General features: G+C 37.8%; 1 protein-coding gene across 3 annotated transcripts in view; it reads left to right on the forward strand.

The window, feature by feature from the left end:
• The window catches only part of EEFSEC (eukaryotic elongation factor, selenocysteine-tRNA specific), a 121358-nt gene that overhangs the window by 28709 nt on the left and 69391 nt on the right, over positions 1-23258 (forward strand). For all 3 annotated transcript variants that reach the window (XR_007628663.1, XM_050312826.1, XM_050312825.1), the window contains 3 exons: positions 2583-2790; positions 4164-4260; positions 7172-7336. Coding sequence is in view for 2 of the 3 variants with exons in the window: in XM_050312826.1 (XP_050168783.1) it covers positions 2583-2790; positions 4164-4260; positions 7172-7336 (470 nt within the window). In the remaining variant the exon portion in view is untranslated. The remainder of the gene's footprint in view (positions 1-2582; positions 2791-4163; positions 4261-7171; positions 7337-23258) is intronic.

The following is a 23258-nucleotide window of genomic DNA, read 5'->3' on the forward strand; positions in this document are numbered from 1 at the left end:
CAGCTTCCCACCCTGCTTGTGTGCCAGCTCTCTGCCTGCCATGTCTTCTCTTCCATCTTGTGCCATCTCTTACAAACTGTGGCCAGTCAGCACGTTAAGGCTTTGCAGGAGACACAGTGGTTGTGCTGACGATGTTTGTGAATTTGTAGATGCTGCTGTTTCCTTGACTTGTAACATTTTTTTTGTCTAGAGTGTCATGGTGTGTTTTCTGGGGTTTATGGAGTTTTTCCATGGACTGTATAGTTATTTTTCCTTTGTTCATCTTCTCTTTGCTATGAAATGCCCCCGAGTAGACATTCTTGACCTTTTAGCAACTGAACTGATGATTTTTGTGGCTCTTCCAGAGTGCTGCTAATAGATTCATACATACAGCAATTGTAAGCATTTGCTTTACAGCAAATGTATTCAAAGCAGTTGGTTTAGTGTTTCAAGATAAAATGGCCCTTGTACTGGAACTGCATATAAAATCTGCGCAGATTTTGTCTCCTGTTGAAATGAGGAGATACCCATTATATACACCATATGTAATGGATCTTCTCAGCCACCCTTTTCAAGGCCAGGTTTGGGTCTGGTTACTTTGGCTTAATTTTGGATCATGAGGATTGCTATGCTTTAGTAGTCATGGCAGAGTTATCTAAGACTCAAGCATCATTTTTTTACTATATCTCCTTTTAATAGTATTAATAATCCATTGGACTTGATGTTTTGGTTTTAATTATTAATTCCCATTCATTTTAAGGATGACACCTGTGTAGTGAGAATTACTGTGTGTTGCAGTGTAATACAAAACATGTGTGTTAAGTTTAGAAAAGCCCTGCTGTATGTACCTGTAAAAGTGGACCCATTCTGATTATTAAGTATTTTGTCCCACTCAAAACTATTTTCATGCCCTTTGCTCTCCTTGCTTCTTGACCTTCAGGTCTGCACTTCTGTGGTGTATAAAGTCTGAGCCTTTTGTACAACCTTGATGACTTTTGTATTGTAACTTCAGCAAGTTCTAAATGAATACAATTCTTGAAACAATAAAAATACAAACTACTTTTGAAGATACAAAGTCCATCCAAAGTTTCTTAGGGTCAAATATTTGAAACTATTAGTGAAAATTCTGCAGAAACGTTGGAAATGTCATTATTATCCCACTAGTGCTCTGAAGGTTTAGCATTCATTATTACAAGATGAAAGCTCTGGTAGGTTGAAAATAGTCATTTGTAAATGTAATCTTTTTTATTCTTGTAGTTCCCACCTGCTCATTCACCCCTGCACTTCAACCTCGGACTGATTTCCTATCCTGAGTTCATGGGAATTAGGAACAAGGGTAGCTGTTGTCATAGCCATTGTAAAAGCCTTAAAAAAAAAAAAGAGAGGCAGGAGGAAGGCTGGAGAGGGTGAAGGAACAAGGAACAGTTGTATTGATTTCTTGTTCTTCTCATTTAAGGCAAATATTAAAAGTACTTCAGTTCAGAATGCTGTAGTTTCCTGTTTTTCTATCTTCTGTCATCTTTCAAAATGTGCTTTTTTTTTTTGACATAAGACTTTCTGGTAGTTCAGCTTTAAATTTATTTATTTATTTATTTATTTTAGTTTTTTGTGTTTAAACTTTGTCAATATTAAGGTCTGTTGCACTTTACTATTTTGGTATTCAGAGTATTTCAGTTACCTGGAATGAAACAAGAAAATTCAGAATATAATTAGTGGAAGGCCCAACATTCATCAAAAGTTTCCTTAAAAACTAATTTAAATCCATGAAATTCAGATTGCTTCAATCGAAAGATTAAGGGTTCATGACAACAATACTTTGATTTTTTTAAAGTAATCCATAAGCATGATAGGTAACTTCAGCATGAAATTTAGGAGCTTTTTCATGAAGGGAGCTAAGAGTCAGATCTTTCTGCCTGTGTTTGAAATTACATGTTCAAGTTATGTGAATGTGAATTGGGAGTAAATGGCAATATATTGCAGGTTTATAAATCACCTTTTATGTTGAGGGATTGTAGGAATTTGTTTAGACTTGGGATAAATTTACCTCTGGTGGTGATCACTTCGTTTTCACTTTTATCAAATTTTGGACTTTGAAAGAAAAAATGGTAGGAAGCAGGTGGGGACTGAGGATTGTTGATGTAATTATGGGGCACATGGTTGACTCTTGTTGGGGTAACTCTGACCATGCAACTCTCTGCAGTGTTGCTGTGTTTCTTAAACTCTGTCATATTCCTACTTAGCTTCCTAGATTATCGTTTTTAATTGAGGCAAAAGTCATGCTTGTGTTGCTGCAAGGTTAATTTTCTTAGCACTTTTTTTAAACACAGTGATAACAGCCTTAGACTTGAACTATCAGCATTGGGGTAATATGTAAACTATTGCATTCTGTAGTATTTTTTTATAACTCGATGGTAGCATATAACAGCTTAAATTCCTGAGGTCTTAATTTCCAAAGAGCCATGCAGTCAGTGCATCCTTTGACTTGTGTTTTGTCTTTCTGGGTATTTGTACATCTGCTGACACTTTTTTTATGGAAGCTATTTGAGAAAATGATTCTTAATCTTTTTATGCTGCTGCAATACTGACTGTGAATTCTCCTCCAGGTGCCCAGATTATCGATTTGATGATGCTTGTAATAGATGTGACAAAAGGGATGCAGACACAGTCAGCAGAGTGCTTGGTAATTGGGCAAATTGCCTGCCAGAAGATGGTGGTGGTTCTGAACAAAATAGATCTCCTTCCAGAGGGAAAGAGACAAAGTGCCATTGAGAAGATGACTAAGAAAATGCAGAAGACCTTGGAAAATACCAAGTAAGTGAACAGTGATATTAACACCTGACTTGTAACAAAATGTTTAACAAAAATACCTGCATTTCCCTTCCAATGTGCTTTTAAGAGTGCTGAGACATCTAGCAAAGATGATAAGAGAGTGAAAAGATTGCTGGAAACTCCAGTGTAGTTCCAAAGTCACATGTGCAAGTATCATTTGTAGAGAAATATTTTCCTATAATTAAGCTTTTCAGTTTAATAACACAAAGAACATCCAGGTGAAAAGTTCTGGGGCTGTTTGGTTGGTTTTGTTTGTTGTGAGGGTAGGTGTTTTCTGGCTGTGTTGGGGGTCTTTTTGTGGGTTTTTTTGTGTTTTCGTTTGTTTTTTTAGCCTTTGGGCTTGTAACTTTTGTTATGATCTGCAAGTCTGTTTCACTCCGAAGAAAAAGAAAGTGTTAGGAAATCTCCTTAAATGAGGATGAAAACTGTGATTGCCCCAGTTGGAGATGGGGCATGATGGAAGTTTATATAATGTGGCTCTGGCTGGGACAATATTTGTCAGCCCTGTTTCAGTACATTAGTTAAGGTACATAATGAGTGAGTATAGTGAGGTTCATGAGTGAAAATGTTGCTGTTTTGAAGTGGGAAGATAAAATATTTATTTAGTGGTTACACAAAACTGAAGCACAGCTTTTGCTTTATCAGGGATGTAAGGTGACATAACTATCGGGTCCCATTTTGATTTGAAGAATCTAAGGAACAGGATTCAGTGTACAGAGGAGGGAACAAAAATTCAGGTTGTGCATGTGCTGTCTGTGCTTTGTTGTGCTTTGAAAGCACTGCTGACCTGACTGTGATTGCAAAGTGCTTGTCCTGTTGTATCTCAGGCATGGGGTGTTTCTTGACAGCCTCTATACCACTGACTTTGAATCTCCAAATGCACGTTTAACTACTTTTTTGTTTCTAAAATACTCTTGTTAGTAGGACATATGCTGAGACCACTTGACAGCTGCCTCTGAACCCAGACATTTGGCAATGAGGTTTTTTTTGGTTAGGTTTTTTTTTTTAATAGTTTATTTGTTGATAATGATTTTCACTGCACATGCAAACATGCATGTACAATTCCACAGCAGTAAGCAAAACTGAAGTCTGTTGCCGGTGTGGAGTAGGTGTTGCCATCAATGCTGGGGAAATTATTGTGGTGTTGTCAGGAAATTCTACAGAAGGTGGAAAATAATAGGCAGAGGAAAGTAACTGAATAGTTTGATACTAGTAAGTTGTCACTCACTGTGAGGGAGGAGCAAAGAAATTGGGATTTCAGGGAGTTTCTAGCCTTCAGGTGAGCCTGGAGCTACTTTTTATTGACACATATGGGAGATCTACAGTCTAATGGTGGGAGTCTTTCTCTCTTTCAGATTCTGTGGGTGTCCTATTGTTGCTGTTGCAGCAAAGCCCGGTGGACCGGAAGCCCCAGAGTCTGAGAATCCACTGGGTGTTTCCGAATTAATTGAGGTACCTGCTGAAGAACATCATAATAACATAAAACATGCTCAAACTTTTCTCTGAAGTCTTTTTGAGTACAGTGTATTAGTATCTAGACTTGAGGAACTCTTGTATTAATTCTAGTTTTAAGGAACCTGATTCTTTAAGGATTCCTTTCAGGGAATTGAGAAGTTGCAGTGACATGCCCCAAAAGTGGATCTCCTTTTTCAACAGCTAGCCTGCAAAGCCTGTAGTAGAATAGTTGTATCTTAAGAAATGACCATCCACAAGTGTACTGAAATTGTCTTTCAAGTTGTAGAGAGTTAGAAAGCATAGTGAATAAAAAATAGCTTTAAAATTCTACCAAATCCTTGGTCGGTGTTGTTTTACAGTTGTACCATAGTTAAGAAAACAGTAAAGTTGTTAAGTCAGGCACTCGAAAGTTACACATTGGGCATTGTCTCCTTCCATCATGTGTGTATTATGGTCCAGTGTTTCATTTCATGATTCTTTATTCTAAACAACCCTGACCTTGCTTCTTGCACAGGATGGACAGGACTCAGCTAGTAAGCAGGTAGTCCATATTTTATTTTAATTCTCATTATTCTCTGTGTGGCCTCATGACTCCATTCAAATACTGCTCTGCATTCAGAGTAATTAATTTCCTCCTGGAGTTTTCTTGGCATACATCACTGTGGTCTTGAGTACTTGGCAAACAGTTAATTTACTTCCAAAACACCTATGGGAACTGTAGAGGTGACTTTAATCCATATTTAGATTGGAAAATTGAGGCGCAAAGGAGCTAAGTCCACTGAGTTTACCAATTGTAATTGCCAAATTTAAGGAAACTAGGAACTATTTTGGGACATGCTTGTGTTCAGATCGTAGTACCTGCCAATTCTGATTTCAGTTATGAGTGCTTAGCACTTCTGTTTAAACTTTGGTGTTTCTGTTTGGACAGTCTGAGGTGCATAGTCAGTGATTTACCTGTAGAAATTTCCTTTTCTTGAGAATGACAATACATGGGAATTCTGGCCTAAATATAGAATCCATTCACTAAAGAAGCACTGCCTGCCTTCATGATTGAAACCATCTTCTTCTGTGATACCCTGCCTTGCTTACTGCATGTCTTACACATCTTTAAAAGATAAAAAGCATGGCCTGGATTTACGCTGTGTCCTGAATGAGATAGGGCCTGGGAAAAACTATGATTGTGCAACCAGCATTATATCAGACCCATGTGAACAGGAGAAGACTAAGCAAACTGTTGCTTCACAGGTATCCTCAGTTCCAGCGATGTGGATTGTTGTTTGGTTGTGGTGGTTTTTTTTGTTTGTTTGTTTTTCTTGCGGGTAGGGGACGAAGAATACCTTCTCAGATGGTCAAAACCCTAAATTATATGGCATGAAGCATATACTGTGAAGGGCAGGACACTTAAAATTAACTGAGGGCAGTTTATAGCTTGTAGTAGACTTGCCACCCTTTCTGTGAATTAGCTTTAGGCAAAAGCAACGTCTTTGCCCTGGAGGGATGCTGCTGTTATTTGCAGACAGCTGAAAGTGGTTCTAAAACAGAGGCGTTATTCTTTGAAGAGTTGTCAGATTCTGATTTGGATGCTGCCAAATGTAGAAGTGTAAATTACTGAAGTTAAGGTGCAGCATCAGTCAGCAAACACTCTAGAGTGTCTGGCCCAGGGCAGCCTGGCTTGTATAAAGGCAGGACATTCCACAGAGCTACTGAGCAGTGAACGCTGTATCGGCACCCAGGCTTGTGTGACCCAAGATGGGAATGGGGATGGGATGTAGGATGACCTTAGAATAGACTTAGTAAGAACCAGTCTACCCACAGAAATGTCTAGAGGGGACATATGCAAGTCCTTACTTCTGCCTTCATCTGGTTCCTGGTAGATTTAGTGGAATGTTCCCCAGGGTTAAAACCTTTTGAAGGAAATACCAACGCTGCAACTGTTTCTGTCAACTCTGAGACCTAATATTAGAAGAGCTGGCAAATGCTGTGTGAGCCCTGCCATTGAGCTTCAAGTTATTATCCTTTCTGTCCTTCATAAGAGATGCTCTCTATTGTTCTGCCATTACAATTTGGGCTTAATCTACAGTTTGACCTTAAAAACTGAATTAAAGGTAGTGCCAAGTGTATATGTTGGTGTTACAAGAGAAGTAGAGATCAAAAGTGATTTGAGACAGGAGTAAAACAGTTCCTCTGAAGCACTTTTGGGTACGTGACTGCCTTATAATAATTAAAGTCTTCTGTCTGTGATGATGCATTTTAAGAAACATAGTATTTGTCAGCAAAAGAGAAATGCTAATCTCAGAGAATTTCTCTAGAAAACGGTACTTAAGTAGCTGTTTTTCTTAGTGGTTTGATCCTCCAAGAAGTGTTAACAGAAATCTGAAGGAGAAGTTGACTTTGAAAACTTAACCCAGTATAATGGTTTTTTCTGGGAAGGGAGACAGCGATAGGCTTTATGGGGCACTAATATCTGTATATAAGTTCATTTTCAGAAAATCCAAAAAAGCTGAAGTAGCAAAATGCACTGTAAAATTGTACTTTTGGGGGTTAAGGGTGATGAGAAGCAGAATGACACGTACAGGGCTTTTTTTTTCCCTCTTTGCTTTGCTGCAGTGTTTATATTGAGTTTGGCAGCAACTTTATCGCCAGCGCGGTTTTGCTAACCAAGCTAAATGTGCAGCACCAAATCTTTCTAAGGCAGAAAATCGAACTGTTCCTGCTGCTAAGTGTGCGTCTCCTCTGTGGCACACACAGTTAATTTGACATTGGTGCGTTCTAAGCTCATTGGGAGATGCCTGGAATCAGTAAAATTGCAAGCTCGTTCAATCAATCATCTGCTTGCCTTCCTTTTGCTGTGTGACTGTCATGACTTTTCACCCAGGCATGGTGCTGCTTTTATCTTCTTTTTTTTCAGGTCTTGAAGTCTCAGGCGTACCTGCCATCGAGAGACCCCTCAGGACACTTCCTTATGGCAGTCGACCACTGTTTCTCTATCAAGGGTCAAGGCACAGTGATGACAGGGACCATTCTTTCTGGCTCTGTTAGCCTTGGTGACAGTGTGGAGATTCCTGCCCTGAAGGTGAGTCTCTCATTTTCACTCCCCCTGTTTTTCCTGATAGAAAGAGACACTCAACAAAGAAGAGTGTGTTCTCTTCCAATCTGAAATTATTCCATTATTTTCATGGGGGTTTTTTTTTGTACTCTACTATAACCCATACTATAACAGGAAGAGACATAACGATTTTTAAATAAGGCAGTCAGTAAAATTACCTGCTCAGTAATTTAGTTGGGTGGAGAGAAGACTGACCTAGATTAGCATGTTAGACTTTCAAATTCAGAAAATCAAAGTGGGCATGTTTCCAAGACAGGATGTGCCCAAGGACTGAACAAGGTTACTTTCATGTGAGACATGCTGCAGTGAGAAGGCTTGCAAAAGAATCTGAGCAGGTAGACTTCTAGAAATGTCTGGGAGCAAAGGAAATGACAAGAAGAGGGCATTGAAATGCTTGATATACATTCTCTTTGTTTGCTGAGCTTTAATTGGTGTCAGCGTGTTCTGGGAGAACTGCTGGAATGCAGTAGGTGGCTTGCTGCCATTGGGATCTCCAGAGAGCCTGGAGAAAGTCACAGGAGCCTTTCAATGGCCTTTGAACTGCTGAACTGTTGTTACTATTTAATTACCTTAAAACATATTCATCCTTCAAAAGAAAACAAGGTGATTTTATGCTCGGAACAGGTGAAGTCTATTCCACTTGCACTGATTTTCTCAAAATAACTCAAGACTGAGGAGTATTTTGCAGCTACCACTTAAGAGTGGACCCAGCCAGTAACATTCTGGAAACAGGAAAGTTTTGGCTCAACAAGCCTGAATTGGCCCCTTTTCATGTTGTTGGTATTATCTTCAAGTCATTACTTTAAGGACCATATTCTTTCATTGAGTAAACATGCTCTTTTCTCATTTTTGACTGTGCTTTGTGGACAAGAGAAGGACTAAGCAAGGCATTCTGATTTCACCTGAAGTATGTTGTCAGCTGACAATCAGTTTCTGGCCAGCTTCTTCTGTGATACCCGTGGCCATCTAGTTTCTATCATATTGTGCTTTGCATAGAAGTGATTTGCATGGTGGGTGCTCTGTTATGTCTGCTTCCGAGTGAAGTTCTTAACTGCCCATGTTCCCTTTGCAGCATGCAACCTGTTCTGGGAGCTGTGCTTTTTCCTGCTGGGAATATGCTTGCAGGAATTGTAGCTCTGGTTTCAACCTCTCCTGCTTTCTGCTTGCTGTTCCTTTGTTTTTCTGTGTCCTGTTCACAATCCCTGGGCCTGCTTGCATTCAGGGTCCAAAGAGGGACAAGCAGTCAGGAGTGCAAGGCTGATGAGTGTGAGATGGCTTTTACCCAAACAGGGCCTTGCATATATGTGAGGGTTTGCTGCTTTCCTTTTGGCATAGCACTGGCCAAACTTCCTGTCATTTTCTGCTCTGGGAGATGGGGGTGAGACAGAGCAATTATTTCTTGCAAAGAAAGAATGCATCACTAGATTGTATCTGCAAGTGACCACTGAGCTTTTCATGTATAGTCCAAGAACATTTTGAAGAAATATGTTTAGGAATAAGACTGCTTTTTGAGAATCTGTGTGAAGGAGGAAACGACAAAAATGTAGTGAATAATTTGCAAATGGAGAGTAGGGAAAGCCTTAAATGGGACTTTAAGAGACTTTCTTCCCACCTAGGTGACTGGGAGAGTTGTCACTGAAGTGACAACCAACTTAGCAGATAAACAGGTTGTTTGCAAAGAGAAACCAGATTGCTAGACTGTTATGGCATTAACAACTTCCCTGGAAGTTTGTTATTTTTCCATTTGCTGTTAATGAATTAATCCTTCCGTTACTGTGTGTGAAATAGATGTGTCCATGCCTCTGAGTGATAATAGTGGTGGGCAAAGTTTTGGGTTTTTGCAATGAGCAACTTGTGAATATTCATGTTCATGTTGTACAGGTATGGAAACCAAGGGCTCAGTAAAAGGAAACAACTTTTGTAAGTTTGAGCTGTGTGTGTTGTACTTACCCCTGCCAGCATCATGCAGAGCTGGGTTAGGATACCTATAAAAGGTCAAACCTTTCTCAGGCCTACAAGGTAATGGAGGAAGCACATTTCACAACACATTGTGGTTTATGACTCTCTCTGACCTTTTTTTGCCCTGACCCTATGGTAACTGAGATTGACAGCTGGTACCCGCTGGGCATTTGGGGACATTATAGACCAGCTGCTTTTTTTAAATTTGAAGAACCCTCTTACCAAATGAAGTGGCATCACCTTCCAGTTCTACTAATGGACTTCGACATCTTTGACCGCTTGAACCTGCACAAAGAAGGGACACAGCAATTAAAAATAAACAGTGACATTCTCAAACACCCATGCTTGCTCTGATTGAGGCTGAGAGCACCAGCAGTGCGTGGATTCCTTTATGCTTTGCCTATGTAAATTGCCATCTGGGGTTGATTATCCATATAGTGAAAAGAAAAATTATATATATGTGTTTGGCAAAAAGCTTTGACACAGCAAACAGTTCACTATCCAATTGAGTTAGTACTATTTGCTTCCTAGCACTTGAAATCCACCTTGAAGAGAATGAACCTAGGATTTCTGCAGCAAAAATGTAGTGTTGGCAGAATTCTGAATGTCCTCTAAGATTATTTCAGTGGTCTTTCAATCTCTACAGTCTTTCAGCTTATAAACTGTAACAACTTGTGACACTTTTACTTCTGCTTTATAAAAGTTTCTGGAATTTGAAGAATAAGGATTTTTTCAATTTAGTTTTATTTTACTGATAGGTTTTTATTTTAGTGATAGGTGTGTCTTCTGTAATGATTTTAGTTTAAGTGAGGATGAATGTCAAATTTTAGTGCTGTGTCTTTTTATAGCACATTTTAAATGGAAAAGGAAAGTGTTGTGTATTTGGGGTTCTTTTTAAGTGGAGGAAAGGTCTTTGCCTTCCTTATCTAGGTGAGAAGGGGAAATCATGGTGTTAGTGATTCTACCTTTGGATTTCACAGTTGCAAGCACGTTAGAAATACTGGCTGATTAGGTAAAACAGATGATAATGTTATTATACTTTAAAGATGCTTTAGGGCATAAAAATTGTCCCAGATTGGTTAATGAGAATCGCTCTGTCTTAAGAGTTGTGAAAGGTCATAGAAGAGGTCAAGTCTAAATTGGAGTGAGGAGGCAGAGGTAGATGTACACAGCTAATGGATATAAATCTGGCCATCCTGAAAGTGTCCACTCAGCATTGCCTTACCTGTGATCAGGGGCTGCAGAAACCACAGGGCACGTCTGTGGCAGCTGAGTACAAAGACCACTGTTGGGTTTGCGGGTTTTTTTCCGGAATTCTGAGAAGTAGAAACTTCTCTTTCTTTACAGTCAGGTTCCTGTCTGTCCTGTTTAATGTAATTGCTGACAAATGCTGGAGCAAGTTGATGCAAGCTGAGTGGCTGGTAGGGGTTCACAGCTGTGTTGGAGCCCATATAACGTGCCGTGTGCTGCCACTTTGTACTGTGTGTGTCAGAAGTTGGGAGTGTCTTGAAGGCTGAGTATCTGTGTTAATGCTGAGCAGTTATGTTCACGTTTTTCTGTAGGGGATCATGTGGGGAATTTTGCTGTGTGCTGCAGCTGAATAATGTATCTTGTGTAGTATGGTACAAAGTTATTTCTTGTGTAATAAATCATGTGGACATCCAGTCTTTGGACTGACCTTGGGAAGTGCCTCTTGAGACGTTGTCAGGTTTTTGATCTGCTCCGTGTGGTTGAGCTGTTGTCATTAAAGGGAAAGAGAAATACCGTGTAAACTTCACCATCCCAGAGGTTTGCAGTAGCCAATTTACCATTATTAATGTTGAGCATTTCAGTCTCAAAAGCTGCAAACATATTTATGAAATGCTTTCCTTGTAGTTGGAGAATAGTCATCCAGGTGTTTCAGTACTTTGAGCTTTCAAGAGGTCATGTGAGATATCAAATATGAAAAATGTGAGAAACTTGCTTCTGTTTATCTAGTCAAGTCTTCTAGTAAATGAGAGCATTGGTTTAAACCAACAGTGGATTCTGTTTGGCAGGGACCTCTTTGCTGTCAAATTATATTGACTTCATGAACTTTTAAGAATCATTGTTTTGTAAGTGTGATACTGAGAAGCTTCATAGCTTCATACACTTTCACCATGTGAAAAGAGATGTTTTCTAAGATTTGGTTGTTGTCTAGATAACTTGGACTTGGTTTTGGCAAAGATTTTGTAGTTTTTATGGCTCATACAACAAAAAAATCCCCTGCTGTCTGATAGAATAAGTCAAATTGTATTTGCAAGACTATTTCTTTCAAACTAGTGTAGCTATTAAAATCATAACAGAGATCAGCTTTTGTCCACATGAATACTTCAGTCTATCCCAGGTCCCAGGGCTGTGCTTAGTGAGCTTTAATATATACACGTAGTGAGAACTAACATTAGTTTATTTAAGGACTATTGCACAATCAGAATTGCACAGTTAAGCTTTATCACATGGCATTTAAATCTCAGAAAGTTAAGTTGGAGCAAACCCCACTGAATTGGATCACAAAGACTGTGATGTGGACTTCGATGGTGAAATCTTAAAGAAGTTTTTACTTTTATCATTTTTGAGTTCTTTGGGTCTCCTAATATACCCCTTCCAAATTTCAGTCAATGTTGACTGTTTTTTGCATTGCAAATAGATAGAACCCTTGCTGAATTTTTTAAGAATATGTCTGAATACTGTTTCTACATCCGTTTTTTCCAGTACTGCTTGGATTATTTTTGCCCAAGGGTGATATGAACAACCTGTAAATACTACAGTTCCTCTACTGGGGAAGGAGTCTTACTTGCCTTGAATGTCTTTATTTTCATTGAAATGCTGTAAAGGAGAACAGTACAGAAAATTAGGTTGGGGGGAATCAACTAAATGTAAGTGATAAAACTGTGAAACGACAGTTCACAGCGCATATTAAAGTATGTGGGTGAAAAAAATAAAAATTCTAAATCCTAAATCAATAAATTAAAAGAATAAACATAATGTTATACATGTGGTTTAATTCACTGCAAGAATTAAAGTGTTTCTTTATTTGTCTGCTGCTTCTAAAGCATGGGTTGTGTTTTTTGGAGATTTTCTCCTTTCCTAGAAAACATCAGTGTGAATCCTACTGGTTTTGCATCTGCTATGGCATTACTTAAAAGCAAAACATGCAGGATTTGGCTTACACTGGAAAGTACTCCGCTTTCAACATTTAGGATGTTATCAGTTGTTTTGGGAGAACTAAACTCCTCAGCACAGTTCCTTGTGGTTAAGTAAAGGATTAAAGACCTGATCCAGTGCCTGTGGAATGAAATTTAGATCTAGCAATAAAAACTTCTTGAATCTTTTTGGCCCGGTCTCTTAACAGAATAAAAATAGCAGATGCTGATCTTTTTCTAAAGATCGGTTCCCTCATTTTCAAGTATGGTTTTGTAACTTTTTACAATGTGGTTTTTTTGGTTTTGTTTTTTATTTCTGTTTTAGTTCACACTTGAAAAAAACCCCAACCCCAAAACCTCAAGACCACAAAGCACAGAATCAATTTTATTTTTTTTATTAAAAACCCATAAAAAAAATCTAGTTAACTTCAGACTTTCAAAAAAACCTCAGGAATAGAAATGCTCAGGAGATTTTTATGTTGCTATTCTTTCACTACCCATTCCTGAAGTATAGTGCTTTAGTTCATATTTCTTGCAATTTTTTATTAAGTATCATGTAGGTACAGTAAAAAAGGGGAGCAAGATAAAGGACTTTGTGCATTAAGTTTTATTTAGGACTAGAGATAATACTAATAGAAAGGGATCTTGATACATATCGTGGGTTTCTAAATTTTTTCTGCTTGGTCAGAGTAGAAGGGAAGGAAGCCAGGGGAGAGCAGCCAACCTGAGCAGTGCTAATCCAAACCATACACTGTATTTTTGGAGCTTGTGTGTCTAATGTGATCTCTGAAGGCAGAAAAGTGGCCTAGTCAGTGCTGGCCAATTAACTCTTCAAATACTGAAATTTATCCACAACTTTTTTTTTTTTTTTGGAGGTTTAGATGTGCCCCGTGCTCCATGCCAGATAGAGACAGTTTGGATACAGATTGCATTCTAATGGATGAGAACAATTACCCGAGGTATACAAGTTTTTTTTCTACAGTGACTCTGAAAAGGAAGAGAATTGTAACTTCTGCCTTGCTTCTATCCACTTAAACCATCTTGAAATGACTATTAGGATCAAGGCTCCCTGTGGAAGTGCAGCATTTCTGGAAACAACACTGGTCTCCCAGGTAGATTTTTAACTTCTGTGGTAGTTCCCTGACAGTACTTGTTTGTGCTTATCTGCAATGCTGGGTGGTGGTGGTTAATGTGTGAGATAGTTTGAAGTGTGTATTTTGTGCCATTCCCATGCAGATAATTTTGCCTTAACAGAAAGTTCAGAGAATTGTTATTGCTTAAGAACTGGTACATGGTTCAGTGGGGTTCAAAATGAAAAAATAATGCAGCATCATCTTGATTCTGAGTAGATGAAAATACGGTGTGAGATGAATGTCATACTTTTATTTGATATAGTGACTGATTTTGTTAGATAAATCAAATTACCTTTTTTGTGTCTAGGTTTCAGTAAATAATTTGTCCTATGAGAAGTGTTAGAAATGCTGAAGAAAGTTCTTACAGAAATACAAGGTGGGAAAGAAACTAAGCTGAAGAAGCAGGAACCAGTGTACTGGAACCAGTTACAACAGGAAAATGATACAGGTGGAGTTGTTCTGAGGTTGGTGCTGGCACTGCAATGTAGCTGTTCCACAAGTGACTGTGTGTGCTCTCCCCTATATGTCAGTGTTCTCCTCACTAGAGTGCCATATTAGTGTGCTCTCCTGTCTAGTTTAGGCTGCTGGCAGATGTGACTTCCATGCATAGTCTGTGATGCTCAGTGCTCTGTAGCTCTTTTGGAATTCCGATGTGCTGGGTCGAATGGAAAAAGCTCCGTATGCCAGTGCAAAAGCCTGGCACCCATGGAAAAAGTGGAATATGTTCCTGTGTATCAGTGAGCAGTTTGACTCTGCTATGGCAACACATTTGAGGATAAACAAATATGTAGGTTTGTGACTCCAAAACAAAGTTGAAAAGAAAACTAAACATGTAATAAATTATTAACTTGACACCTGGCATCTAGATTTTTCTCTATTGCTTTAACTTCCTGTCTACTCACTTTTTCTCCTGCCTGTTTCCTTTTCTCCATCTCTAACTTCTTTTCTAGTCTGAGTTTGCTTTTCTAAGTGATTGATCTTTTCCACTTAAACCATAGATTAACAAAACTTTTTTCTCCCTCCATTTTCTCAGCCTGCTGTTGCAATTTTGAGTAACAATGCAGTTGTGTATACTTTCTTCCCCTCGAGTACATGTTGACTTAAAACCTCTGGTGCTTGAAACCAGCATCAGTCAGGGTCAGATGAGAAATACTGGGATGGTGGTTTTGAATCTGTTTTCATAGGTTGAAGCTAGAGCGGGGTCTGCTGAAAAAAAAGACAAGACCTGATCAATATTGAGTGGTGTTATCCTCTTAAGGGCAGGTTCTTATACTTCCTCTACAGGACATGCCAGCTATTGTATTCCTAGGGCTAAATGTCTTGTATTTATCATTTGTAAAGGAGTCCTGGAGCTGTCTAAAGTGGTTACTCTAAGCAATGGTTCTGTGTACAGGAGGAGAAAGGTTTCAAGTTGACTTGAGCCCACAACTCAGATGCAACTGAACTTGAAGACACATGTTATCCCCAGACTTAGTAGGTAAAGTCTTTCCTGTTGAACAGTTGCAGCTCCAGGGATCAGGTGTTGTGTTCTTGGGTTTATGTACCCTGGGGTTCAAGATCAGTTTGAAACTGAATTAATGGACGTTGCTGTAGTAATCAGAAAATTTCATCCAAATGCCTCTTTGTTTAAACTTTATGGTAACTTCTTAGAGAGAAGGATGGCTGGTTTGTGTTTGCATAACTTGTTTGCTTAAGCATTGCTGCTGCCAGGTCATTAACTTTATTTCTTTTAATTTATCAGGTGGAATTGTTCTCCATCCAGTAAAATTGAAAACAGATCCTCATGCATGTACACATACCACTTGAGCAGGAATCTTAGTGGAATGCTTGAATAGTAATAGGGAAGGTAACCTCCTGTATGGTAAACACAGCTTTCACATTGCATTCCTGCTGTGAATATAACGTTAATATGAATAGGCTTAGTTAGGGCAGAGAGTAACTATCATGTTTTAAATATTTAAATTCAAGTGCTGGAGGCTTTGGCAAGTTGTCAGTAACCGGAAGGAAGGAAGGGAATGTCACTTTTTGTTCTTCCTTGGTCATCCATGTACAGTACAATTCCTCATTTGATCAGGCTTTTAGAAGCAGAACAGCTCGGCAAGTGCTGCATTAACTAAGCCATGGTCTGTCTGTTATAAAGTTCTGCTCAGTGATGGCCACTGGCAGAGAAAGGATCTGAAAATTGAAAACATTTAACAAATGTTGCTGGAGACAAATTTGACCTAATGGCAGAAAAAAAATGAACTAGTGCATAAGGAATCTGTAATTACTGTATTACCAGAGTATTTCCTTCAAGTATTACTATAACACCATAGTGAGTCCTCTGGATTTCATTCCTTGTACTGTGTGTTTGAGATGAACCCACTTACTGAACTCTAAATGTTATTCTTGGATGCTACTACAAAAAATACATGAGAATTGACTTTGCTCTTTAAATGTTTGTTCAGCTCATCACCTGAGTCTGTGGTCACATGCCTGTGACAGTAACATGTATTGTTGAAACTAAATGTAAGATGCATCTCTTCACTAAAGTATTTCCATAAGTTTGCTATAATAGCTGATGCAACATGAATTGGAAAAGTAACACCAGAGAGCGCCAATATTTACAATATCAGCTGGAATAATATAATTAGGTTAGCTGCCCAGATAGTACTGTGATGAACATGATATGAATGCCTAGATACAGATTTTCATTTGCAGCTGTCTGAAATGAAAGCTACAAACTCCCAGGCTCTTCATGGTTGTAAAGATTAGCTTCAAAGCATATGACATAAAATTGGCTTCTCTTGCTTTCTCCTCTAGTGAATAAATAATCAAGAATAAACATTTCACACTTTAGAAATAACAAGGAAAGGTCAAATAACCTTTTTAAGAGTTTCTGTAGCTAATAAATTTTTAAATACTAAAATTGTAGACTTAAAAACTATTGGGCCTTTGTGAAAGTTAGATTTAGTAGTTAAACTGTTTCTCTGTAGGCAACCTGTTTTTAAGTCTCTCCCTATATATATGGGGTGTGTAATAGATTCTGCTAAAGAATGGCAGAAGTGGCCTTAATCCTTGTTCAGTTTAGTGGCAGAAATCAGCCATGAGAACAGATTAACTCATGAGAAGCAACGACCCTGCTGTGTATATAGGTGCCAAAGTTTTTCTTTAACAGAAAACAGATAGAGGTGTGGAAAATAATTCAGAAATTTGTCATGTAAGTTTGTCTGAGCCTTTAGAACCTCTTGAAGTTTTTCTGCTCTTTCGTGGTATTCATCTAACTTAGTTGGCTTGGTTTTCTTTGTTTCAATAATTGTTGTAATTACTTTTCCTTGATGTTATTTTCATTTATATAATGAATTTCAATAGACTGTTACACTAACCATCCCTAGAAGAGGTTTTTGTCTGGTGTGCAACACCTCTTACTTAGGACTGTAAGAAGTTCAATGGTGGCTTAGGGAAAAAAATATGTACTGTTGTGAATCAGTTCAGTTTTGAAATATGGGTATTATTCATGTGGTATTTTCTTTGCTTAGTTGAAGACATTGATCCTGCTTGTGGAGATTAGCTGACAATAATTTGAAGTCTTCAGGGAGTGAGGAATATTCAGGTATACCACAAACACTCCAAACAAAACCACAGAAAAGAGGGGAAACTTGAAAATACGTAATTTTACGAAGGGATCGAAATAAATGCCTAATAAGACTAAAATAAATATCCAATTTGGCCTTGAGTTGGCACAATGCAATACCAGTTGGTTTAGTCTAAATGCAAATCTTTGAAAAAGTGAAGCAAAATACAGAATCCACTGTGAACTATTTTGCATTGAGTTTTAGGAGATAGTAGGAGTCAAGTGGTGATGGAATAAGAAGAATGTTTTGTACATGTGTTTCGATTTCGAATGTTCCATTTCTGTTGTTGACATGATGCTCTTTTTTGAGGAAAAACAGTTGCTTGTACAAAGTATATTAAGGTGGCAAGGACCCTCATATTAATACTTCTTTCCAGTCTTGTCAAAGGTTGCTTGATAGCTTTGGTTTTAGAGGAGGTTATTAAGTATCTTAACTCCCAGGTAGGTCTTTAATCTGTTATGGGTGGAGATGGAGGAAGTTCTCCAACATGGTGGTGCAGAGCAAAGCCCTAACTTGTTCTGAGCCCTTTGGTGTGTCTGAGATGCTACTTAAGATTGAAGTTCAGCATAATTTATTCTGATGTCTTAATATTTTTCAGGCATGCGTTTCCCTAAATAGTGTGAAGATGGTAGAAAACTCCTGAGCTGGTAGAAATCAGTGTGTCTGCTGTTCTTTCTTGCAGCAAGTTCTAAGATATAGTTGTGATCAAACACTTTTTTGTAGTACAGAATTCTTTTTTTTTCTCCAAGTCTTTCCTTTTACTTGTATCCTTGCTTGTTTTCATCTTCAGTTTTACTGCCCACCCATCTTATCTGTGGATGTTGTTGAACTCCTATTTCAAAATCTGCTTTTCAGATACCTGATGCGTGCAGACAGCACATCAGCGGTTGTCAGAGCTGAGGTCACAGGTTCTTGCTGCCCTTTCAGGGAGTTTCTTAGAGATTTTAAAGTCTTGAGGGGGCAGAAATTCTTTACCAACTTCAAATTCATTGTTAGGAATAGACATAATAGGGGTAATAAGAGTGAGAACAGCATGTTTAGGGAAGACAGCTGTGGCTCCAGTAACCTCTACGTCTTTTAAAACATATGTACACTGAACTGATTTGTGAGATTACCAGAAATATTGAGGTATTTTGTTTTGCTTTCCATTTTTTTAAAGGCATATTTTTGGTGGGAACCTATGTAGTATTTCTAAAAAATAACACTAATTTTCTACTGAAAGCATACAAATGAGAATGTGAACATAAGTTTTCTGGTCACTGGTTTTGTGAAGGTTGTTTTTTTGTTTTTGTTTTTTAATTTTGAGGAGCTTTGAGGTTTTTTGGTTTTGATGAAATTTTTTACACAAGTTTCCTGTCTTAATTTTGTTTAGAAAAAGCCAAAGCGTGATAAATTTCTGGTGTGTTTTTTTGATTGATTGTTTTGTTTATTTAAGTAAGCGTGATTCTAGTTCTTGTCTGAGGGTTGCGTGTGTTAATTAAATATTGGCAAGGTGTTTTGAAGATTCACATATGGGAGAGAGAGTTGGGCAAAGTAGTTTTTACGTCAGACTTAAATGAGGTGGGGCAGAAGGCAACGTTAAGGTTCAGGCATAGATTTGTGGTTACAGTGTTACTCAGAAGAAAGACTGAGTCCATCTGACATGTACATTACAAACAGTTGTAAAAACATGCCTTTAGATATCCACAATGAGGAGTGGGCTGAGTTAACGTTATTTTGAAACCGTAATGTTAACGTTTTCTGGCACAGTGAGCGTAACTCCGCAAATCAAACATTGCATTATTGCTTTTTCTTTTACGTTACATTGTTGTCCTTGATGGACAAGGTCCCTTCTGATCAGCTCAGAAGTGAAGTTTTAATCCTGCCTTTCATTTGTTCTGTGTCATCTAGTGAAGCTGACACCAACCAGGGCTTTTACTGGAGTCAGGATTTAGATAGACTTCGACAGAGAATGCATTGACGTGATTTAAATTTTAAATAGTTATGCACAGTGCTTTATAATGTACTTGCTGCTTTTCTTGCTTTTTCCTGTACAAAAAGCAAATTGGCAAGTTAGATTTGTATTTAAATATGATTATATTTAACTTTTCCTTAATGTCTCTTTTCATCTCAAATTGTGTGGTGATAATTTTCCCCAACGTGAACTTCAGTAGGTTCAAAGCTACTTACGCAGAACACATACCTGTATCTGAGCATGACCATGTAGAAATGTTTTTTTTTTTTTATTTTCCTAATGTTTCATACACCCATACATTTGGGTTCCTGTGTTTTAAGTTTTTGAAAGTATTGGCTTTTGTAGTGGATTCCTTAGGTTCGGTCTCAGTTCTAAAGGAGACATTATAAACATTTAATAGTTTTAAAAGGAGCTTTATGGAAACTACATTATCTGTGCTATGTGCTATATGTATGAGGGCTTTTTATATTTTCATTTCAGAAGAGTTGAGGTTTTTCCTATAAAGCTATGAAGATGAGTTTTTTGTGATAAAAGAGTGAGCTTTAGGATCTGGTTTGGATTCTGTTTAATCTTAGCCTTAACACAGTTAAGACTTCATTCTGTGTTTAAATCCCCTTGCCAAAATAATTTATTCCATATACTGTTTTTTTTTTACCTGTGTTTGTATATCAGATACTAAGACTCGAGTACGTTGATATAGAAGCATGATAAATAAAAAAATCTTGCCCATACATAGCAATTGCAACAAGTGGAATTTTGTTTGAGGGGCTGAACATGTTTCCTACGCTGAGAGTAAAAGGAAAGTGCTTTTCAGAGTGCACAGAGATGGCACAACAGGTTTTGAAAGTTGAGTCTGTTGGGACTTGGGCTTTTTTGGGGAGGGGTTAAGGGGAGCAGGGTGTAGGTTGCGTGGGTGTGGTTATTAGATTTTTTTTTTAATACAGGTACTAAAAGTTGGAGTTGTAAGGAAAAAGAGATGGTCAGAGATGTTGATTATCCCAGTTACCACTGCAGTCACAAGAGCTCAGTGTTCATGTAAATCAGACTGCTTTGATTTAATGATGGATTTAGTTTTTAACTGTAAAAAATGGCTAGTGGAGTACTGTAAATATGTTGGGGTTTTTTGTTTGTTTGGTTGGTTTTTGTGGGGTTTTGTTTGTTTGTTTGTTTGTTTTTTGTGACCAAGACTTTCCCCTGTTATATTTAAAGAGCATATAGATGCGTTTCTCATGTACAATTTTTTTGGTGGAAATTTTATCTAGTTTGAGTTTGTAGCACTCTGATAATGATCAGAATTCTGCAATAATGAAAAATAAATCGCAATTGGAACATGGCAAATATTTGGGCTTTTGAACCTGCAGGGTTATTTTGTATGTTTTTTTTATTTGTTCATAAATACAACAAGCTTTAGTTTCTTTGAAGCAGACATCTTGGTGAAAATGGGAGAGGCTGAACCCAGTGTGGGCAGGTGTTGAGCAAATGTCTCCCATGAGCTCTCACAAGGGTTGTGTTATAGATCTTTGATTCTTTGTATCAGTCTGCTCAGGATCTCACTTCTCTGATTTGGACTTAATTGCTGGGTGATTCTGTGGCATAAACATCCAGATGTGTACTGTTTAAATCTGATTCCAACCAGTCTTCCAAGTAAGTTTTGTTTACCCCTTTTGCATCCAAGGCTCACTAAGGTACCTTTCTTCTCAGAGCTGGTATGTTGTTGTTTCAAGATAATTTTAACTGACAAAATTAACAGACCACACACCTGGGGTATTTAGTTATACCTTTTGAACCACACTTACAAAAATGTAGAGGACTTCAGTGTTCCAAAAGCTGTGAACGTTTTCAACCTCATCAATTATTTTTAATATTAAAGTCAGCAGATGGAGCCAAAGGCTTGTAGAAAAATTACTTGTACTGAATATATATTAAACCACAGAGCCCACTAAGTTTAACTAATAATGTTTCTACTAAAATTTATAACAGCAAAGCTATTTATTTGTTGCTAAACCTCATCCTCTCATCCTTTTTTCCTTCTCTTGTCTCTGTGCTGAGTGAGAACTCACCCCTTCATGTACCCAGAGTCTAGGAAGTCTGAAAAGGGTGAAGTTGGAGTGGGAACCTGGTTTTCTTTGTTGATTTACGTCTGTGGAATGTTTTCTGCAGCAGTGTTCACCACTTTATCAGAAAAAATGGTGTTATATTTTGTCAATATTTTTCCTTCTCTTGTGAGCGTGGTAATTGGAATCCACTATTGAGGGTTAGGTTGGAATTCATTGCAACCTCGTTTTCATTGTTACATGGTTGGTAAGGTATTGGGGTTTCATATTTTTCTTCTGAAATGACTGAAATAAGCCTTTACTTTAAGTAACTTGTCAGACTTGATATTCTAATAGGCTAACCCTATGCTTTTGTTAAATACTTTTGTTAAATATTTTTTTAAATCCTTTTGGAATTTTAAACAATATTTTCAGAAAAGTAAGGGGTTGGAATGTTTTCCAAACAGTGTGCAATTTATCCCATTTTAATAAAGAAGTTCAAATGCAATAAGTGGTACCTACCTTTTGCAGAAAAAGAGAGAAAAACCCTCTCATACTTTTAAAATATGATATCCAACAGGGATGCAAAAAATTATGATGGCTGAACAGATAATATTCCAGTGGTACAGTGTTGTTTTGCCTTTAAATAAAGACAGAAAAATGAAAATGTTAAGTGACTAACGACAGTGGTTTTGTCTATTAAACTTTTTAAATTCTTTCTCCTCTAAATCTAATCTTCTGGAGGAATATAAAATGTACATATGTTACACATAGAATATAGAGGAAGTGGGATATAAATATATGCTTAAGTACTGCATGTGTATTTTTTTTCTCGTTTTTGTTTTACTGATTCTTGAAGCTCGGTCTCTTCAGTTTGAAGCAAGGATCTCCTTAGAGGGACTTCAGAAACTTGGCTTACTGGCCAAGTTAAAAGCTTTTCTTATTTTTCTGTTTATCTTTGGCCTCATCTCTGTTTAAAATATCTTTCCCCACTTCTCCCGTTGATAGACAGTGATAAAACTTCCACCAGTTGTACCAAATTGCTGACTTAATTTCCTTTAATGAGCATAGGCTGTAGTAGCAAGAGCTTCTCACATTGATGTTTTTCTTTTGAATGATATGGTCAGTTTTTAGTTTCAGATTCACTCTGGACTTACTTATAGGCTTTTCTAGTTAAACAGTTTTCTTCCTGTGTGTGCTCACTCGCTTCCAGTAAAATGGTATTTTCTTTTCAAGCCATTTGCGTTGTGCTAAAAAGCTCATACAGGACTGGGAGGGTGCATCCCAAATTACATCGTTGTCCGGTCACCTAAAGTAACCAAATCTCCTAAAGTAAACAAATCCAGTCTCACTGTGATATGAGTATCTTCTATGTTAATATTTACTCTAGGAGGATATTAATGCATCTTTTAATATAAAGAGAAAATAAACTGGTAACACAGGAAGACACAGTGCTTTTTGCTGTATTGGAGCTATGAGAGCTGATGACTATGGTGAAAGAAATCTGCAAATAAGGAAAACCTTGTCATGAAAAAGTACTTCTAAAAAAATCTGATGGAATTTTTAAAAATATGCTACCAAAAAAAGAGAAAGAAAAACCCCAAAAAACCAAACCACCAAGCACCCAACCCAAACTGAAATAATACAATGAATAATGAAAAATTTTGTCCATTGCTGGATAGGCCAGATAAGCCTTCTTTGGACTGAATTCAGTCATCTCATAGAATTTCTTGTGGCCTGCACACTTTGGATTACATGTAATTTCAACTTTAATTTAAAAAGAAAAGGTTCTGGCTTTCAGGACATGGAGGGAGTGACAGCTGTAGTTTTCCAGTCCTAACTGCAGACAGGGCAGACACATGTAAAATCTTCTGGTATTGGAACGTTTAATTTTGAAGCCTAATTGTGGTACTTTGAAATGTCATTGGCCACTCTGGGGAGGTTGTCTCAGCAGGTGTGACTGGGCAGCTGCAGCCCTGAGACCCAACGGACAGGAAGTGAAAGATGCAGTGAGGAAACAAATCGAGCAGGAGAG

This window comes from Myiozetetes cayanensis, unplaced genomic scaffold (genome assembly GCF_022539395.1).
Source record: "Myiozetetes cayanensis isolate MyiCay16 unplaced genomic scaffold, myiCay2020 scf18, whole genome shotgun sequence".
In the NCBI taxonomy this organism is placed as follows: Eukaryota; Metazoa; Chordata; class Aves; order Passeriformes; family Tyrannidae; genus Myiozetetes; species Myiozetetes cayanensis.